This window comes from Sebastes fasciatus, chromosome 2, assembly GCF_043250625.1.
Source record: "Sebastes fasciatus isolate fSebFas1 chromosome 2, fSebFas1.pri, whole genome shotgun sequence".
Taxonomy (NCBI): domain Eukaryota; kingdom Metazoa; phylum Chordata; class Actinopteri; order Perciformes; family Sebastidae; genus Sebastes; species Sebastes fasciatus.
Window position 1 is genome coordinate 13,984,721 of NC_133796.1, and position 25,328 is coordinate 14,010,048.

Here is a 25,328-nt window from a genome sequence, read left to right on the forward strand (position 1 = left end):
CTACTGGTTTTGTTTATCTTTTCTTCATAAAAAGGAAATATGCAATGGAATATTTTCTAAACGCAAAAAGCAAACAAGTTCTTTTTCAGAAGCTTTGCAAGTATTGACTAACTCATGTGGAAAGTGTCTTACACACGTTCTATTAACACAGCCGAGAGAATGTGCTGGCCGGAGATAACCGTGAGAAAGAGGCTGGGGAATGAAGGAAGGCATCAGCATGGACCCCAGGGACAGTGCGTCTCAGATGGGATCCTATCAGAGCCAGCCAGCACCCCACCTCAGGCCAGAGGAGACCCATCTGGTGTTTCTCCCTCGATGCCATTTCAATTAGCTAAATCAATATTCCGACGTGGCGGCGTTAACGGCACAGTTTTTTCCCCTTTCTAATTTCATTTCATCCCACCTCCTGACCTTTTTCAATTCTTTCTCAACTTTGCGGGCCAGTTGAAGGGACTGGGCTTTTGGGATTTAATGAGGCTGGCACTGAGCAAACATCCTCCTCCAGCATTGTTGCTTAAGCCTTCCCACAGCATGGGGGTCTGGCATTTAGATCACATTCATTTTCTGCTTTGAGTGTCTGCGTATTCTTACATTCATTTAATACCTCATGAAGAATGCATTGTGAGCATCGGGACTGTGAAAGCCCGAGGCTGCCTGTACTCGCTGCACCGTGACTCGAGATGAGGCGAGTCTGGCCCAGTCTGACTTCTCCCAGCAGAGAGCTCTGCTCGTAGACGACAGCACGGGAGGAGACCCAGTCTGCACTGTCTACACTGAACAGATTTGGCAGCAGCATTAAAGCACAACAACAGCCTCTGCGGGTGTTGTCAGCAGTGTCACTCATGTCAGAGCCTAGCATGTCTGACTTTCATAGCATAAAAGCCAAAATATTCACCACTAAAATAATAATAATAATAAAAAATCTCTCTCATCCTCACCCCTGAACAGGTGAATTTCATATCCTCACATCTCAAGCGGAGGTATTCTGACTAGATCCAAGGCCTAATCAGAAAAGACAGATTTCAGAGTGTGATTCCCCCCCTCACGGATCAAGAGTTTCCTATCCGCATAAAGAAAGAGTAATATGTGGCCAGGTAATGAAGGAACAGGTGGCAGCAGACAACAGGCACTGGATGCAAAGCAGCCACTCCTCACCGGTAGCAGAAAATCACAAGCTGACAAACAAACAGAATAATAACCTCCACCGGCATGACTCTCATACCTGGAGAGAAAATGAATTTGCTGAATTTGATAAGGGCCAACAGGGAGCCTTCACTTTTGACAGGTACAACTAAGGCATTTGTCACGGGTTCAAAAACTAATCTAATTCCTTGAGCAGCACACTTGACTTGTGAAAATCTCCCATATTGGATTTTGTATATGCCGCGAAATGTGTGGATAGAAAAATACACAACGGTAATTGAGGGATTAGAACTCAACTACACCAGTGAAATAGCATTACGCTTTTATCTCTGCATTACTGTGGTACAAAGACACTGGTGTTAAGTGTGTACTAACAGGTAAACAGACACTCATCTTCTATCCTCTACAGAGGCTTACAGCAATACAAAACAACGCCACACTCGTCGAAGGGAAAACTGTCATTTGGAACAGCATATTAATAATTGACACCAAAAGAACCTTCTTTCTCCCCCGTTCAGCAAACATATAACAGCTACTTTTAAATGACAAGTGAAACTTCCAAAATTTTCTCAGGTTTCTACAGACTCTAAAAGCGTTAATCGAGAATCTGTAAGAAATTAATTGAATACACCATAACAAGTTTGTTTGGTAATTGGATGAACCCCCCGTGGGCTCCACGTTCAACTCTCTGAACCTTGCTACATCTCTGCTAGCCTCATGGGAGGACTGTCTCTCATTAGCACTGGATGATGCTGTCTTGGTCTTGCCTCGCTGTCCACCACATACTGCTGCTGCTGCCGAGCACGCTGCATCAAGCCAAAATACGCGGAAGACCAATACTGTCATTCTTAACGGTATTTTACCGCATTTTGTAAATAACAGTTTCCACCAAAATATGTAACGTGCACAAAATTCCATGTAATATGTCCGCTACAAGCCTGCTGAGATCCTACAGTAGTTTCATGTGGCATTTGATGAATCATGTGTTACAATGACAACGCTCTCTGGCTTGGTCTTATCTCTCATTAATCCGGAACTATAGTATCACACACACGCACGCTCTTGTTGCTGCCAACACTGGCGAGCTCCACGGGCCCTGTCAGCCACGCTGTGACACCGAACATGACAGTGTCTGCAATTTGCCGGGTGCTGTCTGCCTGCCCCCGGCTCTGCCATTTGAAGTTTTGCCACCTGTGCCTCTACAGCCTTACTGTAATTCAACAGACGAACTGGTGAGAGCGCCTGTTTCGTGCCCAATCGCCTTTTAAGTTAATTTTGGAAGCACCTGCAATGTGCGATAAACATCAATTAAAGCTATGACCCGATATATCAGCTCATGCCCTTCGGTGGCATCCCTTGCCCTTAAGCTTCATTAAAGCCTTTCATTTTGGGCCAGCGTATATTTTGGTGCAGGTATTATTTATGGCATGTGTGCGTGTGCCAGGTAACACAGATGCTGGAGAGAGAACATTAAGAGGGAGAGAGAGACAGCGAGGGAGTGAGAGACAACTCTTTGTTCAAGGTTCATCCAGACCTCACAGCTGGCAGCAGGCAGTGAGCGGAGCAGCCCACTCTCTGAATCCTGCCTCCTGTTAGTCTGTTGTTGACGACATGTGGCAGTGATATTATCCAAATTAACTGCATCCCCCATCGGTATCAAAGCCTTAGTTGGATACTAATGGCCACCTTGCCTATTAATCTGAGAGGAAGTTGGATTTGGGGAGAGGAGGATAACAGGTGCAGGGATAGAGGGAGAGAGATATGGATAATATAGATTATTAATGAACTTTTGGATGGCTCTTGATCCGCCCCAGGTCTGTTTGGGGCTCCATATGTTGCCTTGGACAGTTCATCTGCAGCAGACCTCAGGTGGCTCAGTGGCCCAACCTAATGCGACTGTGCCTGGACTACAGCAACACAAGCATGCACAAAGTGCGCTAAAGTGGTCCGCATGAGCCAAATCTGTACAAGAAAGCAAAAAACAAACCCAGAGGAGTCCAATTATGTAAATCTTCTGAATGTAAACATATTCTGTTGATTGAGTCAACAAGATATTTTGAGTACAAGGTAAATATCTTGATTATAATCAAATTTCAGTAAGTGGCCTGTCATAATTGTTCGCGATCAGTGTGCAACATGATTATTCTTTGGCTCACGGCCCACTACTTATTACATTTTGCCCCCTTGTGGTTTACACACCAAAAAGTTTGGTCTTTACTGAGCGCAACAACCACACACACAGTTAAACCGACTCTACCACTTATTTCCCTCCCTCGCTACTTCAATGTAATGCAAAATGAGGCGGCATCAAAAAGATGTGTAAATTACATCTGGCTTCCAGGACACTATCTGGCTGCCAGGAAGCGTCCGTAAATATTTATTGCGGAACATCAGTGAAGTGTGTGAAGGTGCGGATGTCTGCCAGAAAGAGTGTGTGCTCGTGTGTGTGTGTCCAGCTGTGCAGTACTCAACATACACCCACCACTGGCAGGGAGATGCTTCGTAATTCATCATTTCTTTTACATAAGCCTTTTTGGTGGCCTTGTTCAAACCCGACAGAAGTATATCCAATGCATAATTAACTGCAGCTTGACAAGAGGTACAGGTTTGGTGGCCTCATTCTTCAACTAAACAAATCAACACCAACTAATGCTATTCCATGCATCTCATAACTACTGTATACCAACTACACAACAATAAAAAACTATATTCAACACCACTAAAAAGCACATTTAAATCCATTTAGTAGTGCAATACAGTCCACTGACCATAGAGATTATTGCACGATTCTTTTGCATTGCATGTGAAGTCCTCTCATTATGTCAACATGCTGTGTGATTCTGTGTAATGTGCATTGTGTTGTCACCAGAGCCATGGGAACAAACACCTGTATTTGTGTATTCCTATGCAATCCAATTTACAATTAGTAGTATTTACAGCTTAACATTATTTTACAACATATCAAGATAAATATCCCGGGTCTTGGATAGATGATACCCAGGCTATGCAGAATAAATGTAGAATAGATAAAAGTTAATGGGAGGCTGATAAACGGCAAGTGTCCAACAATATTACTGTGTGAAGGACTTAATGTTGAAATATCAGGAAGCAGTTAAGGAAGCAAAAGCGGCTTATTAATCTGACCTCATTTTGAAGATCCATCCTAACTCTAGGGTGCTTTTCAATATTATTGACTTACTTGTTAACCTCCCTTTTAGTCACTGTAATGAAGCCTCCCTTGATGAGTACTTTCAAGTGTTTTAAGTGTTTAATATTCTTGAACAAAAAGTAGCCTCTTGACAGGAGCCAAACTGCCACTGTTAATGATATGGCTGTGATGAGCTGTTTTTTAAGTCATTTCTCTCATGTTGTTGGAGGAGACTGGCTTGTACCAAGTCTACCTGTCCCAACCATATTACAAAATATTCAGAAGCCTGTATGTTATATATTATCTGTAGCACTCTTTCCACTGGTTTGATATATTTTTTTAAACATGCAGTTGGTCTAAGAGAAAGTTTTTACCTAGTTCTTCTCCTACCTCCTACCTACCTAACAATATCCACCCTTCATCTTTATACTCACTGGTTTATTTTTTTTTTACATTTACAGTATTCATGGATGTTTCTACTTGGACATGTGAAAAGCGAACAAAAAAATGTCACATTATGCTGATGACACACAATAATATCTAGGTGTACAGAATTCTAACACTACCTGTCTAGCCATTCCCATTAAGTGTCAAAAGTTAATTACACCAATTCTGAAATAATCTTTTTTTGGCCAACTACTTCAATTAAATTGCTTCACCATGGAGATGACACACTGTCTCCCAATGTAAAGCCACTAATTTCACGCAAATTTTCATTTTCAGGAACAGGTTAAGAGAGCTGTTCAAACTATTAACTTTTGACAGAGGACTATTTCCCCATGCAAAGAGAAACATTTAAATCCATAAGTAATCACAAAACAGTCATCCATGCTTTAGTTTGTTCTACTTTAGCTCAAATTATGTCTCCGACTTGCATTTTCAGAACTGAATTATCCTCAACTCTATCATTGTATCAGAGACATTTTATCCCATATTACCAGAGGTTTTGCTGCAGCTTCCTATTGGCTTTTTCACAGTCTGCTTAAAACCATTTGAGAGCTAGATTTTGAACAACCTGCCTGAAAACGCACACACATTAAATCAGTTGCACGATTCCTTAAAGCTACTTGTATGCGCTTGCATTTAATCAATTGTTTAACCTTACTTTAATGATTATTTTATTCATGTGACTTGTATGCCTCATATGTTTTACTTTTATTTATCTTTCTGATATTTCATCTTTTCTTTCTTTCAGCAGTTTGTGGACCAATCCAGGACTAAAATGCCAGTGAATATTGAATTACAGTCAACAGGTGGCCAGAAAAGTTTCTCCAATGGGATGCTGTGTTTCTTCTGGACATGTAAGTAGGACAATTGTTAGCTTATACTTTAGCTATAAGAACCTGATAAGCTTAAGGCTCTCTGAAAGTTTGTGTCAGGCACCTCTGGTTCTGAAAAGTGAAGCCAATGCAAAAGTGCCTTAAACTTGCATTCTTTCCACTAGCGATCAAGAGGCAACTCCTCTGGTTGCAAAAAAGAAGTCTGATTGTATATTAGTCTCTGAGAAAATGGACCTACTTCTCATTTGATTTATTACCTCAGTAAACATTGTAAACATGGTGTTCATTTAGTAAATTATGGTCCTATTTAGAGTCAAATAGACGATAAAACAGGGTATGCTTTAGGGCGTGGCTACCTTGGGATTTGACAGTTCTCTACCACGGCGTTGTGTGGTCTGGAAGTTGTCCGTGTTTTTGTCTTAGAACTTTAACCTTTTCAAAGTGTGTTTTCAGTCCATAAAGGTTAATTGTAATATTTTGGTTGCCTAAAAATGTCTTATTCAGCTTTCGATTGTACTTAGGTCCATCCTCTTGTGTCACTTCTGGTTCCAAGAATCCATAACTCTGTCATTACATTTTAAGAATGAGTTAATTAATTAATTGTAATGAAATAATTATTGGCTAGTTTTCCAATTAAAATGTTGTTTCTATTATAAACTGAAATGTTACAAAAAGCATTATGTGCCGTTTAATCGTTCGAAGTATCAATCGAAATGAACCAAAGAACAAACTCACACCTACAGTATAATTTTATGCTTTGCTTGAACTATACTGTATATAGTTCTTTCTCTTTTTTGGCCATTAGTCCACAATTTCAGTTTCAACTTTAGACGTACATAACATGATATTTACAATACAATGTCTCATGAAGACACATTCAAGGTTCATGTGCAGTGCACAGTAATCATATCTTTATAAGACTGTGAATGTAAACACTCTATCTGTCTGCTGAAAAGGTAGTGTGAATAGCAGGAGAAGGAAATGGATATTGAGTGAAAAGACAGATACAGAGTATGCAGCTGTGCGCTGTGAGGTGGCGGATGCTGACTGTGGGATTCTTTTGTGTGTGATAACACACGGGCGAGAATGTATGTGAGACTGTGGACTGTTGATGTGCTTTGAAAAGAGTCACTGTGGTGACTGTATGACTTTGTTCTTCTACCACTGCATGGGAATAGAAGCTGTGCATCTCAATAGACCTCCATTGTATTCAAGGTGTAACCCACCACTTAAGAATAGGGTCTGTTAATTGCAGCAGTTGGATTTAAGTGTGAAGAGGAGGCAACTTTATAATAGGGAACCTGTGGGTTAATACGTGTCAAACTACTAGTGAATTAGTTATGAGCAAGACCTCACTTTAGAATGGGGAACATATTCTGAGTTAGGAAAGAAGTAATTTAAAGTAGGGCTGTGCAATTAATCAAATTTCAATTACGATTTTGGCTTTCAACTATTAGGAATACAAGACAATCAACATAAAACGATTATTTTGCTGCATTCCGTTTCGAAATGATGCTCTCGTTTTGCGTTGTGTTATAAATCCAGCGCACCCCTTTCCTTTACAGCGGTGCGCTTTCGCCCGCTCGGCAAATCAGGGACGGCCGCTTGGTGTGGGAGGATCCCCTCGTGGGAACTCTCCCCAGTGGAGGCTATCCCTTGGTCGGCTTGGAAATGCCCGGGGTGAAGGTGGTGCTTTACAGCACCCCTCGCCCGGACCTTGCCGCTTCGTGCTCGCTGTCCCCTCTGTCCCTGCGGGGAAGGACGGAGCTCCCTGCTGCCGGGGTGACTGTCAGCGGCTGTGGCGTCTGCAACCCACCCGACCCATCTTGAAACACTGACCCCGTCTGTCTTCCCATGCTTTGTGGGTGTGACTTTTTTGCTTTGTCATCTTTGTCATCATCAACTAATGTCTTTATGATTAAATTGTTTACTAGAGCACAAAATTGATTACAAGAGCACACAGTTCTTCATAGATCTAGCCTCTTAATTTTGCTCTCAAAATCACCAGATTGATGCATTTGACTTTAAATGTAGGCTACAAAATGTTCTTTCTAAATGCCTGATGTCTCCAAAGTCAATGAGTAATCAAGTTAAATAATCGTGTTCTCAATATTGACCAAAATAATCGTGATTATGATTTTTGACATAAACGAGCAGCCCTAATTTAGCGTTATTTGAGCAATATTAACACTTGTTTGTGTTTTGTGACATAAGAGTAGATCATATTTTTTAAGTGTTATAAAGGGAGAATGACTATTCTTGTTGTACTACCACCTTATAAGGCTCATACTGAGCAAGGCTTATTAAGATCGTAATTCATGTACAATAACTTCCTGACTTACTATCAATAAACAGGAAATTATTTGGGGAAAACTCTTAGTTAATGGCCTAGTAGTTGTAGAATATTATCATGCAGAATAAGGCATTAATAAGTGTTTCACAATGACGAATAAAGAGCCGATATGCTACTAATATGCACTAGATGTACTAGTTAATGGTGAATGTGTGTACCTTAAATATAAAGACATACTACAGAGTAGTAGAGAGGACATTCTGATATATTTTGTCTGTATGTTTTTGTCTGAAATGTATGATTTTTTTTCCAAACACATTCAATATTGAATTTTAAAAAGAGTTATCCACCCTCCAGTGGCCGTATGCATGTGGAATAGAAAAAACGTAACTAAAGGGAGGCATAGTCAGTGTCTTTCTCTTGGCAGGATAGAAAACAGAATCAAAAACGTCCACTGATCTTTGTTGTAAACTTTTTCCCAGTCTACCTCAAACATTTCATAAAACTGGCACCACGGGCAAAACAGCTGGCATGAATAGACATCCAATTGACATCATATCACTTGGAAAACTTCCCTTACTACTGTCCATCAAGTGTGAAACTGTTTGCAACTATGTTGAAATACGCTTGACACCAAAGATTCAGCTGTCATGAGTATGTTTCAAAGTGTGTTACTTACAGGCATAGTCTGTCCACCATGCAAGCTGTTGATGGCGGCCTGCGCTTCTGCGTGGCTGGAGAACTTGACAAAGGCGCATCCTGTATGCACAGAAAACAAGAGAAATAGAAGGGAGGGGCACAACATCAGGGAATGGCCTTGAATATGGGGGAAAAAAAACACTATTCATTACCATTGTTTTCATGTTATCTGGTTTGTAAATATATTCTGCCATTTGTGTGTTCAGCGCATAACTCTGAATAAATCAGTCTAATTGTAGTGAAAGCATTAGCTGCGTGGAACATCCTGTCCCTCGCCCACTTCTAATTCCACCCCCTCCACTTCGGAGCATGGAGCCAAGGCATTTACTATCCTGACTTGTTTGTGATTATTAATCTGTTTAATATTTACACATTGTGATTTGTGTGCAGTCACTCATAAAAGAGATTATGATGACAAAGGCATAGTATTATAATCTGCCCATCTAACCGAATCTTTGCTCGCATGTAATTTCAGATGGAGGTGGGGGGGGCTTTGCTCAAGGGGCATTCAAATCATCTTAAATCTGTTGTGTAGTTAATGCACAAAAGGAAAAGTCAACAGAAAAAGTTGGCCGGAAGACAAGGGAGCGGGCGTTGGCAGCAGCGTTCTGGAGCCTCGTTGCATTAACATTTCAAATGAAGTTAGAAATGATTCAAGTGGATAATAATAATGCACAATATGTGTTTTGGGAGGTTGCGTATCCTAACCACATGATTAAATAGTGTATCAGTGTACTGTAGGTAAGAACGGGCACTAAATTACTACAACATAAAGAGAAGTGAAATACTGTGGAACTGAAATGTGGTAATTTTCCAAAAGCCGTTAAATTAAACAGGAGCTATTTCTCTAAGCTTTATGGTCGTTATAGACTGCACGAGGTATTCTGTTATGTCCTATTCTTATCCTTGCCTTCAGGTAGCTCATGTGTTAAGTCAAGAGATACCTAATTAACAAACTCGTGGATTAATTCTGCCCCCTTTTCATTAATCGAGAAGCACCGGTGTCTCAGGCTTTTCCTGAGTTCAATCCCTGGTTTCTTGAGAACTGCTGATACCTATTTAAAACGGTTACTTATGTTCATATACATTTATTCACTCTACATTCCCAACGGAGTCGTGATGATTCATTTAAATTATAAGCACTGATAGGTATGCTCAGTGGGTGTTCTGTGTCTAGCATTCACTTTTACATCTCAGGAGTCAGCTTTGCTTCCCAGACAAACAAATTAATAATTTCCTGACAAAAATAAAAAGAAGAAGAAGATTGAACTGAGGAACATGCAGTATGTGCACAATCAATGGAAGACAATTTCCACCTCTACCTGAGGCTTTCCGTCCACATTCCAGCCACACAATAAATGGTAGGCAGGTGAAACTGTTGTGTGCAGAAATGTGGTGAGTAGTAAAGGCCACAAGTTTCCTGTACTGTCAAATGTCCTCAAAGCTATACAGATCTACAGAGGCAAACAGATAAGTCAAAGAAGCCTTTGATTCTGTCACAGCACTCTAGCACCCTTTTACTTCACTTGAACGCCCCTCCGGGTAGAGGCAGGAAAGGTCTTCATTTGTCCAACTGAAATGTGTCAGCCTACAGTGTGCCATTTCACTGCGAGTCCGTCTTTGAAGGAACAAACGCATTTAACCTTTGTAGTTGAAATAATAAGGGGCAGTTTGTTCTCGCAAAAGCCTTTTTGTTTTGCAAGGCGAGATAACGTGCTGCTGGTTCCCTAACAAGGCTATCGAATATGTGCCAGAATCCCAGTGACCCCAGCAGCTCAGCCCAACCAGAAAGACCCTCAAAACTGCAGGGCTTGGCCGTACACCATCAACGGCAAAGTCATGTCAAACATACAATGTCCTCAAATTTCTCCACTGAAAAAAAACAATGTTGTAGCCTTGCTTTTCCTGACCTAGGAAAAAAAAAAGTTCAGGGACACGGAGCACAACATCTCAGAAGAATTGGAAGTGCTACAGCCTCATAAATTATAGTGCACATTTGAGTTTTTGAATTTGATGGCTCAGAATGAGTTGGGGGGAAAAAGAGAGATTGTATTGCTTTCAAGCGAGAGGATCTGCACTGCCTTTTGAATTCCCGGGGTAATAATATGTATGCATGAATTCCATCCCGCTGGATGGGTGACATTTATAACACAACTTAATTATAGACCTAAAAGCCATCTCTCTATTTTTCCTGACAATCCAGGGCTCCATTCAACTCTGGCAGCAAGTGTTGCACTTTGAAAGTACTTTGAGGAGCAGCGCCACAGAGAGATGGATGTTAAACTTCTCGGCCTTTTTATTGGGTGAAGAGGGGCGCTGAAAAGCTTCTGAGTAGCATAAATTTACATCAACAGGGGACAAAGCCTCCATCATGGAACAGATAGCACTGTCAATTTCAAGGTCTGTCTCATTCAAATTACAGGAACCTCATCCCAAGCGAGGCGGCTGGCAAAATAATTTGCCGTGACATCCCGTAATGATTGCGTGGGACTGTTGCACAGTGAGTGATACGACCAGATACCTATATATGAGACCTTTTGTCTGGTGCTAGCATTCATACTTAACATTGCTCTACAGTTTTTCTATTTCATGGCAGTGAGAACTTGAAGAAAAGGTAATGATGAAGCCAGTGATAATAGAGACAAATACCAACACAGGAAACGTATGGCATGTGAAGAGAGGAGAAAGAAAAAGAGATGGGGTGCAGGAGGGTGAAAAGGAGTGAAAGCGCGAATGAGGGAGAAAACTAGCTCCTGTCTGACACAGCAGCACCGGCCTTATTTCATTTCATGTGCTGTCAATCAGCTTGAGGCATCTGAGCAGACAGGAAGAGAGGGAGAGGCGGCAAAAGAGGAAACAAGCCAGGGAGAAAGAGAGGTAGTGGGCCGGTGGGGCGACGCAGAGCAATAGACCCGGGATTAACAGTGAGAGGAACAGATGTAGACACAGATAGGCGTGTGGTTCACTATAGCCAGCCTTTTCTCTTTGATATACTCAGAAGGCTCCCACATTATCAACCCCTCTCCCTTGCCTTCCCACACATCCTTTTCACACATCCAGATGCTTCATATAGGAGAATAAATCACAGTCAACAGACAGAGAGGAAAGGAAGGTAGAGGTTCCAAGCAATATCACCGCCGTTATCGCTCCAAATATGGCTGTGAGACCCATCAAAGGATGATGGGGGAGTCTCTCGCTCTCTCCGAACAATCCCACCTGCATCGCACATTTCACAGCCATCTTTAATTTGACCACGCTCTACTAACTAAATAGCACATATACGCCACAGACATGAATGCATAAGCTGTTCTAAATCTGCCGCACAGTGAGTGACAGCGGCGAAACCCCGAGCCCGGCTGCTTTATTTACAGTAGGACATTATCGTCCAATGGTGTCTCTGGGGAGGGATGACGGGAATGTGGGAAACAAACATGATTACACCCCTCCGCTTTTCAGATAACAGGAAGAGGAGGAGGAGGAGGGTGAGCTGAAAGACGAGGTGTTGTGTGATGGATTTGTTGAGTACAAGCCCAGGGTGAGAGGAGCTGCCGGGATGAAGAGACGACATAAGAGGGAGTTCGGGAGGGAGAGAAAAAAGGAGAGTGAGAACAAAAAAGGGAAGGGGAATACAGAGAGTAGTGAGAAAAAGGAAATTGGGAGGGGAGGAGGTGTCGGAGCACGGTGACAATGAGGTATGAAAGAAATGCGAGCGAGACACATAAGAGGTGGTGGAAAAAAAAGCAGAATAGCTGAAGGGGAGGATGAGTTATTCAGAAGAGGAGAGTGGATCGCAGACGATGTCAATGAGTGCACAGCAGGTGAAGCGTGGTTCTAAAAATGTAAGGAGCGGAAAGAGAGAGACAGCACATGTACAGACAGACAGACAGACAGACAGACGGAGGGATTAAGAGGGACAGACAGGGAAAAAAGAGAGTGGGAGGTGTGTGGGCTCTGACCCTTACTGGCCCCATCAGGCCCTCGCAGGACGGTGCACTCCTCGATCTGGCCGAAGGTCTCGAACAGCCGCCGGACGTCGTCCTCGCTCTGCTGCTTGCCGAGCATTCCCACAAACAGCTTCCTGTCTTCTAGATAGGAAGAGAGGAAGGGGGGAGGTAGGGAAGGAGGAAGGGTGGAAGAAAGGAGAGAACAGACAAATGCTACAGCTGATGGCACCGTTCTGCTGAGCTGAGAGGAACAACTCAAACCCCCCCTTTTTATCAGCAGTCTGCTGTGTTGAGCCTACGCTGCTGCTGCTGCTGTTGTTATTGTTGTTGATCTCACTGATGTGTGGTGTGCCACCCCACCCTGGTATGAGGGAGATATATTCCTGTTTCCAGTGAGTTATTCAAGTCTGCCGCGGTGACGTTTGATAGAGATGATGTTTGGAGCGCTGTGGGTTTCAGGTAAAGGAGCGGCAATATTTTGCACAGGTAGACAAACTGTTAGATCGTCTGGATGCTTAAGTCACTGAGTTGAAAGAGAACATGGAACAAGAACATGGTGTTACATTTCCTCATCACCAAAGGAGTAGGTATTATAATAAGCCAGAGTAAACTCTGCAGCACAATCCATCCCATGATAAACTAGGGAAAAAATAACAAAACTGTCTCAGCCAGTGTTAACCGGTTTGAATTAGTCAAGACTATACTTTCACATCCGCTCCACTTTCTGCTGACCGTATGTAAAATATGTTGCAAGGCGACAAACTTCAGGCACTCACATTTCTTCAGAATGTTTATGGAAATGTTGAAGTCGGGGAATAAATACTTTGGAAAGTAGTCAAGTAGAATTAAAAAATTAACATGATTATGCGCATTGCCCAGTGTTGGCCGCCCAGAAATAACAGATGAAGCTTTTCAGTGCAACGTTGTTTGTGGATAATTATCAGCCAAAGGTTTGCAGATTTGTCTTCTTTTTTTTTTCAACTCCAACAAACACAAACTTAAATTAAGCTATAGATTCACAATTCAGAGAATTTTTCTTCCTACTATTTTGTGCACACGCTGCATAATTCTATATAACTGTATACAAGTTAAAGGGTAAAGGAGATTTTTTTCTCTGCACAATGTAAGCTAAGTAACCATGACCTATAGTTTTCACAACCCAATGATGGAGAAGGATGTTTGCAGAGACTATGAAACTATGAAAGCTCAAAGGTCTAGTTCTCATGACTTGAAACAAAAGAATGGCAAAGCATCAGGTAGTTGTTATTGTGATGTATACTCCTGACTAAATACATCTGTTGAATTTGTGCTTTAGCTGTCTTATACTTTACACTACTAGGAATAGATTACCTCATTTTTTGGTGTCAAAATGTCGCTACGGTGCTTGTGGGCTGCTTAGAGCAGGATCTACTTATTAATGGCCATGTATTGGTGACCAATTCTATACAACAGGGGTCTTCAAACTTTCTTCCTCCAAGAGCTTATTTGACAAAATGAAAGTGGCTGAGAGCTACTCATACCACCAAGTTGTATATCGCCAATAGCAATTTATTTTTTTTTTTCTGTTTTGCTTATATGGTCCTCTAATAACTTTTCAGTCATCGCCTTACAGTCCCGCCATAGGCGAAGGGCTTTAGGGTTTTCTTTAGAATGGTTCTTTCTTTGGTGAAGTGTTAGAGACCCCTGCTATACAATAAGATGGGTGCACTTAAAAGCAATGCTAGGTATGAATCATGGAAATACCAGGGTTACATTCTGGCTATTAAACTGACATATTTTGTACACTGTATCCGTAGGAAAAGGTCAAGGGTAAGTGGTCAAGGAAAAATGTTAAAGTGAGGAAGCAGTCCCCTTTGTACAGTCTAAATATAAGCTGAATCTAGTGTGATTTAACATCTGTTTTGACGTTGAGTGCTGACTATATCAAAATTCATGACCAATATTCAACTGGAGTGAAGTTTGAAGGGCAGCTCCACCTACACTAATACCTCCACTGTCAGAGTTGCTTCCTGAGCTCCAGAGGGGGGCACTCTGGCTCAGACGTATGGCCTCTATACCTCTACATTTTGGCCAGCCAGAAAGCTGGATTTTTCTAATTAATCTTCCCAGTGCCCTGGCATTAGACAGTGCATTCATCTTCTTTACATCTTTTACATTATGCATCCCCTATTCCGCTGTGTTGTGGAATGAAATGGCTACTAGCAAGAACCCATCGCCAGAACTGATGGAAAGTGGCAGGAAGAGGAAGAAGAGTTTATTGGAAATGACACTGTTGATCTTCAGCGTGAGTCATTTGACTGGTAGGGAGCGGGCGAGGAGCGGAGGGCGAGAGCATCACCTGGGCCTCGACAGATGTGACGCCTCCTGTACCTGCCAGGCCCCATTAGACGCAGCTGTTCTAAAAATAAAGCGCCAGGGCTTCCTTTTTTTTTGCAGCGGGGAAATCAGATCCTGTTCCATTCCTGTAAAGTTCAAATGAGACACGTGCCTGCTACCCGCTTGGCCACACAAATGAGCACCTGCATAATCAATAAGGCCACGTTGCCCGGTCTCTACTGCCGGTGTTGTAGCTGTGGTGTCGGTCCGTGTTCCTGTAGTCACGCCTCACACAGCAGGGCTTCTCACACCCGCCAGCTGAGCCTGATGCTACTGCTCATTACTGTCCCTCCACCCCTCGGAGCTCCAAGGTTGGAAGTGAGCGAGAACCATGAGGAGATCGCCACACAGACAGCCACTTATACTGTCGACTGGGATTTAGCAAAGACCGACAGGAGGACAGACATCTAGCTGGATATCGGGCATCAGCGGAGGAGCTGCGTAGCTGTAAAGTCAGCCCTGAACAGGTGTTGGAGAGAAACGAGCCTGACCCCTGTCCATGGCAGCAAAGGTGAAACATGAAACGAGGCAACAGCCGCGTCCAGAGCACACATGACTTTGCCTTGATTGTCCCTCCATCTTTCAGCTTTTCACCAAGGTGTCACTGTTACAACTTAAACGGGCATGAGTGCGGTTTTACAGGCCTCCTGCAGCGTGTTAATGTTTTGGGACAAAAGTCTCATCTCGGTCCTGGCCCGAGGAGATCTAATGGCGGCTTTACAAGGCTAATTAACAAGCCATGAGCGAAGTAATGAACTTTCAAAATGTGCTGGCAAACGCAAAAATAAATTACACCCCAGTGAAGGCTTTAAAGGAAGTGCGAGTGTACTTGGGAGCCTTCCTTTGGGAGAGCCACGGTGAGAAAATGAATTTGGAGCTGCTATCTTTTCATTGCCTGACCTCAGGGCGTCTCAGTCGGCCCACTGCATGCCCTGGCCAGAGTATAGATTGCTATTAATTAGTCCACTTTGCACCTGTCTCCAAAGCAGCTCTTATTGGATTTTGCATGTTCTCGCTCATCTCCTATGGCCGCCTGCAAGCTTTAAATTAGCGTTTTATGAATATGAATAAATATCTTGTAATGCAATCTCTGCACAACGACTCCATTAAAAGTGGTTAGAGGAGAAAAAAAAAAGAATATTCTTTTAAGTGCAGTCATGTATTTGCATTAAGAGGGGTGAGGACCTTCATATGGAACTGTCTGAGGATACAGAAGTATGACAGAACTCATTGAGCCGACTGTTTGACCTCTTGGTACTTATCTCTCATTGAGAGGGGGCTCATCTTATCCCTCTAACAGAGCTGAGCCACACAGCTGGAGAACATTTGAGCTCTACAGCACTTCTGCGCTCTACTGTGAAGAGACCTTTGTAATCTGCACTTTCAAACCTTGCCACTACTTTAAAATAATAATGTGTGTGTGGTAGTTATGAAGCCTGGCTACATCATTTTGATGGTTTTTTTTTGTGTCATTGAATCCTCGCAACACCACTAATTAATCCCGGGACATATATTCTGTATACATTAATTTATAATTAGCAGATTCAAGGGTACATAGGCTTAAAGTTGCTTAAAGGGCTGTCAAAGTTAATGTGATAATAACTCGTTAACCACTAATTTCTTCAACGCATTAACGCAACTTGTGATTGTTAGGTTGTAGCGGGCTCAGTATTAAAGCTAGAGTGAACATACTGGTATCATATGAAACTAGAAAACCTAAGGAATTCATTGGTACCAACCATGTCATTTAGCCTGTCGAGAAGGAGGCTAAATAACGCTCCAAACGTCTGCTAAATTTTGGCAAGAAATAAAAATGTCATGGTCATTTTCAAGGGGGTCCCTTGACCTGAAAATGGGTTCTATGGGTACCCACGAATCCCCCCTTTACAGACACTTCCACTTTATGATAATCACATGCAGTTTGGGGCAAGTCATAGTCAAGACAGCTGTTGTTGCCTGAGCTTGAGTTTGCCATGTTATGATTTGACCATATTTTTTATGCTAAATGCAGTACCTCTGAGGGTTTCTGGACAATAGTTGTCATTGTTTTGTGTTGTTAATTGATTTCCGATAATAAATATATACATATATTTGCATAAAGCAAGTGTATTTGCCCACTCCCATGTTGATAAGAGTATTAAATACTTGAAAAATCTCCCTTTAAGGTACATTTTGAACAGATAAAAAAATGTGCGATTCATTTGTGATTAATCGGCATTAACTATGGACAATCATGCGATTAATCCCGTTTAAATATTTGAATCGATTGACAGCCCTACTTAAAATGGAAGAAGATATTTTTTATTATATGTACAGTACTGTATATGTGTACAGTATTAATGCCTGTATGCATGTGTGTGAAAACATATAATATTATGTTCAGGCCTTTGCCAGTGCACACTCACTTCCTTGTCATTTTTTCCTCATCTCCCGACTGAAGGTGGGAGCAATTGTGTGGAAAAATGGTTCCATGTCAGTCTCCAGCCATGTCCAAACCGAGGTGGCATGTGGACAGCACCGTTTTATGAATGCAAATAAAAAAAAAAGGAGATCAAAAAAGTTATCAAAACACTACTGACATCTGACAATTGCTTGTCTCAGGAAGCCTTTTCATTTCAGCGCCCGGTATATTAAAAATTAATGGATTTTGCACAGACGCCATATGCTGTCAAGATTGATGCTTCTCTCCCTGGAATAAAGTGCTACTTGCGTTGTAGGCTGCAGTATATGCATGCATATAGATTGTGCTTTTCCCTTCCTCTCATCTCCTTTTGTCTCTCTATTGCCCTCCCTGTATTGTTCTCTTTACCCTTTATTGTCATCCCTCACTCTACTCTTTCTACTCTTTCTCCAGGCAAGGAATCAGTTGCTGTGAAGTCTACTTTTCAAAAGTTTCTGCTTTTGTTTGGCAATAATGGGAATATTCTCTTTAAATAATTACTCCCCTTCTCCTGTGTTGTGGTAAATATTTATTTTTTATACATTTTTTTTTCATGATTCTATCATTTATTGCCCGCTGGCAGCAGTCAGGGAAACTTGGTAGTAGTAAGTGTTCAGAAAGCATGGACAGCTGCATCTAACGATAAAAGATGCCTGCTAGGCCGCTGGGTGCATTTCAAATGCAGAGTAATGTTCCAGGCAGCACAACAGAGAAGTTGTGCTTCTTATGGTCTCATTAGAAAAGCCTGATGCTGGTTGCGCTGCTGCCTGGCAGGCCTGCCACCAGACACGCTCACACATGTAGGCGTACAGAGCTTCTTAATATTGAGTTAGACTTTGTCTTTCACCATTTACTGTATATACTTTATGTGCCAGTTATGTAAAGGCAGGAGTCTGTTTGGAATCAAAAGGTGCCATTTGCTCTCAGAGTAGATAATGAGCATTATACATTTGCACATCATTGAGAGAGAAAACAGAAATCCTAGAATAGACACTTTTGGGATGATGTCAAAAACACTCTTTTGTGATCTAGCATTGTTATAATCTGGAGTTAATATTCCTCAGGCCATGAGACTTTTGCATCCTTAACAGACATTAATTTCCCTTGCCCCAATAACTTAAGGGGATAATTCACCTTTTACAAGCCTCATTTACTCCCAAAAACTTTACCTCAATGCCACTTTTTGTAGTAACATTAATAGATTATCTTTATCTTTCTTATGAAAGAAATGGCGAAAGCAGTTAATCAATTGATTCATTATTATACGTTCGACAAGTAATCACTGGCAGTCAGTTATATTTATTCATTAATAAAACTGACTAATTTGTGGGGTAGTTATTAATATAGAAAAAATGTTAGTTGCAGCCTTAAAAAGAAATCAACCGAGGGAAAGTAAGTGGAGGGAATAGCACTGTATCAAGTACAGTAAAAGGACTCGGAAAACAGAAGACAATGCTACACATCCACAAATTGAATTTCCCCTTAGGGATCAATAAACTGTTATATTTATGTTCTTTGCCAGCATATGCTACATTCTATTTACAATTAGTTTAGACATACCGCAGAACAAAAGTCACAGATATATAACATTTTTGATCATAAAACTTGCCAGATCACAAATTTTATTTCTTGTCATCTTAGAGTTATGGCATACTTTTTTGTTGTTGTTGTTTTGAATTAACTAAAGTATAGCAAAGAGAGGTTTGCAAAGTGAGTGAGGGACAATTACTTGTGATAATGGCAATGAGTGAAAAGGATTACTGAAAGCTATTGGGGATAAATGGCTTTCAGGATGGAGCGGAGAAAAACAACATACAGACAAATGGAAGCATTTTAACTTAAAAATAAAAGTTTACGATGCAGCATAGACATGTATCTCACATTTTGCAACTGCTGGTCAACATTAAAAATATGCCTACAACCTTTCCTTAGCATGGGAATTGGCCCACAGTGAGATGATTTCAGCCGGTACAGTATTTCAAAGTAAAGTTGGAGTTGTAGGGATTTTTTTTTTCAGTTTGATGCTCAGCAATGTACTCATGATCTCTGCACCTCCTGTTGTACATGCCGATGTTAGCAGGAGCTCCAGGGAGGTTGCCAGACATGGGTTACCTAAAAAACTCAGCTTGCTGACATTCTTAAGTTATGAACCTAGAAATATTAGCTGTTAGCAGGGGCGTGGGAGTGTAATATTCATTATCACTATCAGCAGTCTGAACAACTTTTAAATTACAGGGGATCATTTTAATTAATATTAATAATAACAAATAGTGCTTGATAGAGATTTAAGTACAACATGCCAGTAGAACACTGAAGAATTTCAGAGTTATGCACCCACTCAACCAATTTACAGAGTGAGACTGTTCATACAGTAAAGTGTCCTGTTGTATTACAGCAGCAACTGTATATTAGTAACAGTGACAGTAACAGTGTTTTATTTCAAATCGATATAATGTTAGAATTAAAAAAATGCTCAAACTTGATGTATTATTCACTGTCACTATGCAGATTTTAAGTTAATGTAGAAAGTGTAACAGGCCATTCTCATACACTGTCCGCAGCTATACCTACTTAAAGTTATGCACTGTAATACGTATAGATCCCATGAAATCAATTCATATGTAATCCACGTAATCATGAATCAAGAAGTATAAAGAGTGACAAACACTGCATAGGGAGGTGGTCAGGGTGGATGGGTGAGTAAAAAAAACAGACTTTTTTACCGCTGTTTGTACCTCGTGTGAAATAGAAGGCAACGTCACGTAACTTCCGACTTAAGTTACGCCACTAACGGAGTTATTTTAACCCAAAACATGATCTTTTCCTAAACCTAACTAAGTAGTTTTGTTGCCTAAACCTAACTAAATTGTTTCCTGTGAAGATGGAAATTTATTTTGAAAGGACTGTATAGACATGTAACGAGTGGAAATTTACACATGGACATTCGTAGGATAACAAACGAAAGACAAAGAATAACTTTTCGTAAGATATATGAACCGTTGTGTTAGGATACGTTGAAAGTAATGTAGTGAGGTCATTGTAAAACAACCTACATGATATATGTGTCTGTTCAGCTGCATTTTTCAACCCCCACAAGCATTCCTTTTGCCTTTACGCACCATCTTCAACCACTTAATAAGCCCCATTCTCCTTCTAACTCATGTTTAGTTCCTACCCAGCTAACAGAAGTAATTAAAACCCCATCCCAGTGAAAATGATGTGCAACCACACACTAAACCTTTCTGCTGCTGGTCCCAATCTGATGTATGCAAGTGGATTATCCAGTATAGTGAGGTGGTAAATGGAATAATCAGAGGAGAACAAACATTCACATTGTCAGTGTATCAGGCACGATGAGAGGATACAGGCGTCTTGTTTGTAAATGCATTACTTATACCACTAGAGCTGTCACATCCATTTACCCAGGGACGTGGGAGGGGAGCTTCAAACCTTCTGGTATTCATGATCAAAAACCAGCACTGAAAAATTGAGGAAACTTGTGAGAATTTGCCTGTTGCGGCTTACGTTCAAATATTTGAACTCCTTCTTTTTCTACATTAGAAACCTCTTCTCTGATGGCCCATTCGTGGATCTCTGCAACAAAGTAAATCAATGCCTTAAAACCTTAAATGTATACCCTGCAATGGTCACCGTTGGAAATCCTTGAATTATTTTAAGTGTCCCTATGTCTGTGTGCATTCCTCAGCACACACATATCCACCGCTACCAGGGGTTCTTCTTGACTTTTCCGAGTTTTGCAAGATCGTGTCCAGAGGCACAGAGGGATCTTTTGGCTTCATTTGCATGTAAAGTGGAGCGCGCTCTTCTGTGGGCATGAGGTGCCTCCAGACAGCCCCTCCTCCCCTGTGGCCTGCCAGACTGAGCCAGCCAGCAGCCCTCACTCTTCCCTACCTGCTGGGGTGGGGCATGACAGCACAGCGCGCAACATCTTAAGGTCCTGTCAATCTCTTCACTGCCCCGGCTGGGGTCAGCCTTCTGAAGAACAGCAGGTTGGCAAGGACAAACACGACCCATTCACAAAGACTTCCCCTCAGCCAGACGGACAAAAGGCATGGGTAAGATATTAAAAAGGCTCGCACAGGGCTGCCGAGTATAAAATGCAGGGATTGCAATGCTCCTGGCAGTCTATAAGCATCCAATAAAACAAAAGTATGGGGAGCTAATAAACAAGTAGGGTAAAGAGACTGTGTGCAGACAAATGCACTGAGAGTGGCACTTTGTGAAAAAGTCGATGTTGATGGAGGTTGCCGGGCATTTGGGGGGAGTGTTGAAACCATCTTATCAGAGTTAATAAAAGGAGAGGGTGTTGCCGGCTGACCCGTCATCTCTCTTCTCATCAGTGTGGTCTCCAGTCTCACAGCAGTGGCTCGAGGAGTGGGACCTGGCTCCAAGATTGTGTTTAGATAATGGCCATCTCCAATCATAGATAATCTGGCCCCATCTTTTCTTCACAGACACAGCGGCAGACAAGGTCAGGGGGAAAAAAAGATTCCTGGCGAGGCGAGGAGGAGATAGGGACGGGGCGGCTCTGAGATGATTTACTGCTGAGATTCACTCAGCTGCCTCCATCACCCTCCGTTAACTTTCTCATCCTGTCGTCTCTTCCCCTCTCGCTCTTTTTGTCTTCCATCTCTCACTCGCTCGCATTCCTCCATGGGCCTTGTACTGAATCCCCCACCTCTCTCACTATCACTCGCTCCATCTCTCCCTTTGCACATGCAGTACCAATGAGACTGAGAGATGGAGGAAGCGAGGGATGCAACAGAGAGAAAGAGCAACTTTTCCTCATTTCTGCCCCCTTTGGATTGAAGCAAATTGCTTGGGCTTCAAGTGGAGATATAGTAGCGTGTCTGTTCCTGCGCTGACCACAGAGCGAGTGAGCAGGAGACTCATGCCTTGATTGTGCCTCAGTATCGCTGAGTTGAACTCATGGTTTGATAGAATTGGGCAGGAAAAAAAAAGCGGTGGTAAGCGCATCAGATAAATGTGGACTTTGTGGGGAAGAGGTCGGCTGACTCAAGGAACAGAAATAGATTTAAAGGCTGTGAAGCTCCCCTCCCATGCTCCATTCTTTCTTGATAATCCACGGGAAAAAATAAAATAAGACATGAGTCATCGTAATAGACAGCCAGAGAATCAGCTCTGTTATCCACAATGGCAGCTGAGCGGGAGGATTGTGCGGCGCCGGGGCCCCCCTAGTCATTTTCTGAGCTCTGGTTTTACTTCTCCTCCTGACACTCCCATATCCCCAGAGAGAGGACGTCTCTCAGGGACACCGTGAACAAAAGAGGGGCTACCGTAGTCTCCAAATGGAGTAATGGGCCCTAATGCCTGCACAGGCACGTAATGGAGACCTCTGCACAAGTTCCCATGACAGATAATTGCTGATGTCTTGGTTGTGATAAATGTGACTCCATTCTAGAGGTACAAATGTCCCGGTGTAGCCCTGGGTTTGACAATCGAGAGGCCCCACTGGGACTGGTGTACCTGGCTGCTCCTCAGCCTTGCACAGATGAATCCCTCGCTCCTTTCTCTCCTTTAGTCAGTCCTAGCTGGGCTGTCTATTTTCCTTTAACCACAGGCCTTCATAGTAAATCTCATTTCATTGTCAGCCGTGACTGTGGTTTACTTCCCTGGCCTGCCTGCTGACTTCCTGTTGCCATTAACGCTCAATATCTCTGTTGGGGCCTGTCTGCTTGGTCTTATTTCATTCGGCGCTGTGTTCTATCCTGTCCTCCCATATAGAAAGTGCATCTGACAGACTAGCAGGGGCTGTGCCAGCCTAAGAGCTCTCTGTATTTCATTCACACTGCCCGTTCATCTCCCTTCTCTTTCTGCTGAAAAAAGGGTAGTAATTGATATTGGGACCCATCCATCCTCCCCTCTTAAGTCCAGAGATCCAATTTATCTTGGTGAGAATGCCGATTGGCTCTCGCCCAGGCCTTGTCGGTCAGACTTTGCCTGTTTTTAGATGGCCGTTAATTAAAGTGCCGCTATGACAAAAAATCGGATCTGCGCGGGGGTGTGTGTGGCAATAGAAATGGGCCATCTGATTCACACTTGACCACATAAATCAGCCAAGTGGCTCAGTCTAATCTGACCTAGGCAGTCTAAATCACCACTCTGAAACGCAAGCACAGGGCAGACACAGACCGGTCCAATTAGATCCAATTCCACCCATGTAAATCTTTAACAGGCTTAATCTGCATTAACCTCGGTGATGTTAGCCACAAATGGCTTCAGAATGATCTAGTCAATCACCATGTCAGTCAGACTAAAGATGGAGGGAGGGGGAAGCTGGGCAAGAGAATCTGTACAATGTCAAAGTACAATTGGTACAATTTAATGTCACGATTCTTGCCTTAAACGGGCGGGTTTACTTTTTAAAGAAGAACATTCTTCAATTTAACTGGTAGAATTGCCCCCATTGATGCATTTACAGTATGCCAATGGAGTTCAGCTTTCTCACGTCACATATTGAATTGAATCTGACTTGGATTTTCTGACTTTTAGATGATTCAACCTCTATTCAACAGTCTATATTATACTATATTATCCCAATGTAATCATGTGACAGTACTATTAATGAGGCAGACAGATAGATAGGCAGCTCGGTGGCTACCCGGTCTTATGGGAAGGCGTATAAATATCATGACCTTAAACGGACATTCAGCGTGTCATGAGTACGCATTTTAGCCATTTCACATGTCATTTGTTCGCCACACCAACATCCACAGTTAGGTTCAGGCAAGAAAACCACTTGATTAGGTTAAGGAAAAACATCATGGTTGGGCTTAAATGGACTTGCATTTACTGTATGTAGCGCCTTTCTTGTCTTCTGACCACTCAAAGCGCTTTACACTACATGTCAGCATTCACCCGTTCACACAAGCATTCATTCACTGATGGCAGAGGCTTCCATACAAGTTGCCAACCTGCCCATCAGGATCTATCTAGTCTAAATACTCATTCGTACGCCGATGGCACAGCATTCGGAAGTAATTTGGGGTTAAGTATCTTGACCAAAGACACTTCGACATTTGGACTGGAGGAGTCAGGGATCAAACTGATGGGTGGACGACCTGTTCTACCTCTGAGCCAAAGCCGCCCCAAATATGTGACAATCGTCATGTAACAAAACGTCACTAACGTAAATTACAGAACAAAACACTGGTCAACAACCAACAGTCTGGAACCCCAGCCTCTTGGTTAAAAGTCCGGTGTTTTGTTGGACCCGCCCACCGTAAGTGGTCTTTCTCGCTTTTTATACTATGTCACTAACTCATACCGTAGCATTTATACGCGGATGCATTTACATTGCAGTCACTACAGGATACTTGGCATACAAATACAAGCAGAAATCAAGGAAGACTTACTTATTGCACGCTAAATGCCTTTTGTGTGCGAACGGGCTGTAGGTGGACAGTTCGAGAAGTAGGTAGGTATGTGTACTATGGGTACATTTATAGTAGATATTGTATAGATATTGTAGATATCGACTCTTACTTCTAGACAAAAACAGATACTGCATATACCACAGCATACCGAGGTTCCTAACTCCTTACATAATGATACGGCCCACTTTGAGAGACTTATGCTGTCTTTTCCCGTCATATAGTGGCTATTAAATTAATACATTCACTCAAATTGATACTGCCTCTCTCCAAGCAATAGCTCTGGGATGTTTCTATAAGTTTGTGTGTTCGTTCTTATCTGTGTCTGTGTATGTTTGGAGTGTATTCCACTGCCTCTTATCTGTAAGCAGACTTTACTATCACTCCATGGAGATCAGGGGATGGAGATCCTCCACTCCCCATTATTTTCCGTTCCCTCTCTCTCTTTCTCTCCATGTCTCTCTGTCTTGTCTTTGAACCGCTCCCAGTGACTGTGAACCTGAAACAGCCCCTCTGCTGGCACAGATGGGAAGTCAATAGAAGCAAGTGACCTATATTACGGGCTACTCCACTAACTCCCAGTGTGTCTC

At 42.3% G+C, this 25,328-nt stretch overlaps 1 protein-coding gene across 19 annotated transcripts in view; it reads right to left on the bottom strand.

Moving 5' to 3' along the window:
- The window catches only part of celf6 (CUGBP Elav-like family member 6), a 162,665-nt gene that overhangs the window by 31,117 nt on the left and 106,220 nt on the right, over positions 1-25,328 (bottom strand). For 12 of the 19 annotated variants that reach the window (XR_012590264.1, XM_074610565.1, XM_074610616.1 and 9 more), the window contains exons 4-5: positions 12,520-12,648; positions 8,544-8,623 (exon numbers count right to left, since the gene is read on the bottom strand). Coding sequence is in view for 18 of the 19 variants with exons in the window: in XM_074610565.1 (XP_074466666.1) it covers positions 8,544-8,623; positions 12,520-12,648 (209 nt within the window). In the remaining variant the exon portion in view is untranslated. The remainder of the gene's footprint in view (positions 1-8,543; positions 8,624-12,519; positions 12,649-25,328) is intronic. The other 7 variants (XM_074610556.1, XM_074610550.1, XM_074610512.1 and 4 more) reach the window with 2 other exon arrangements.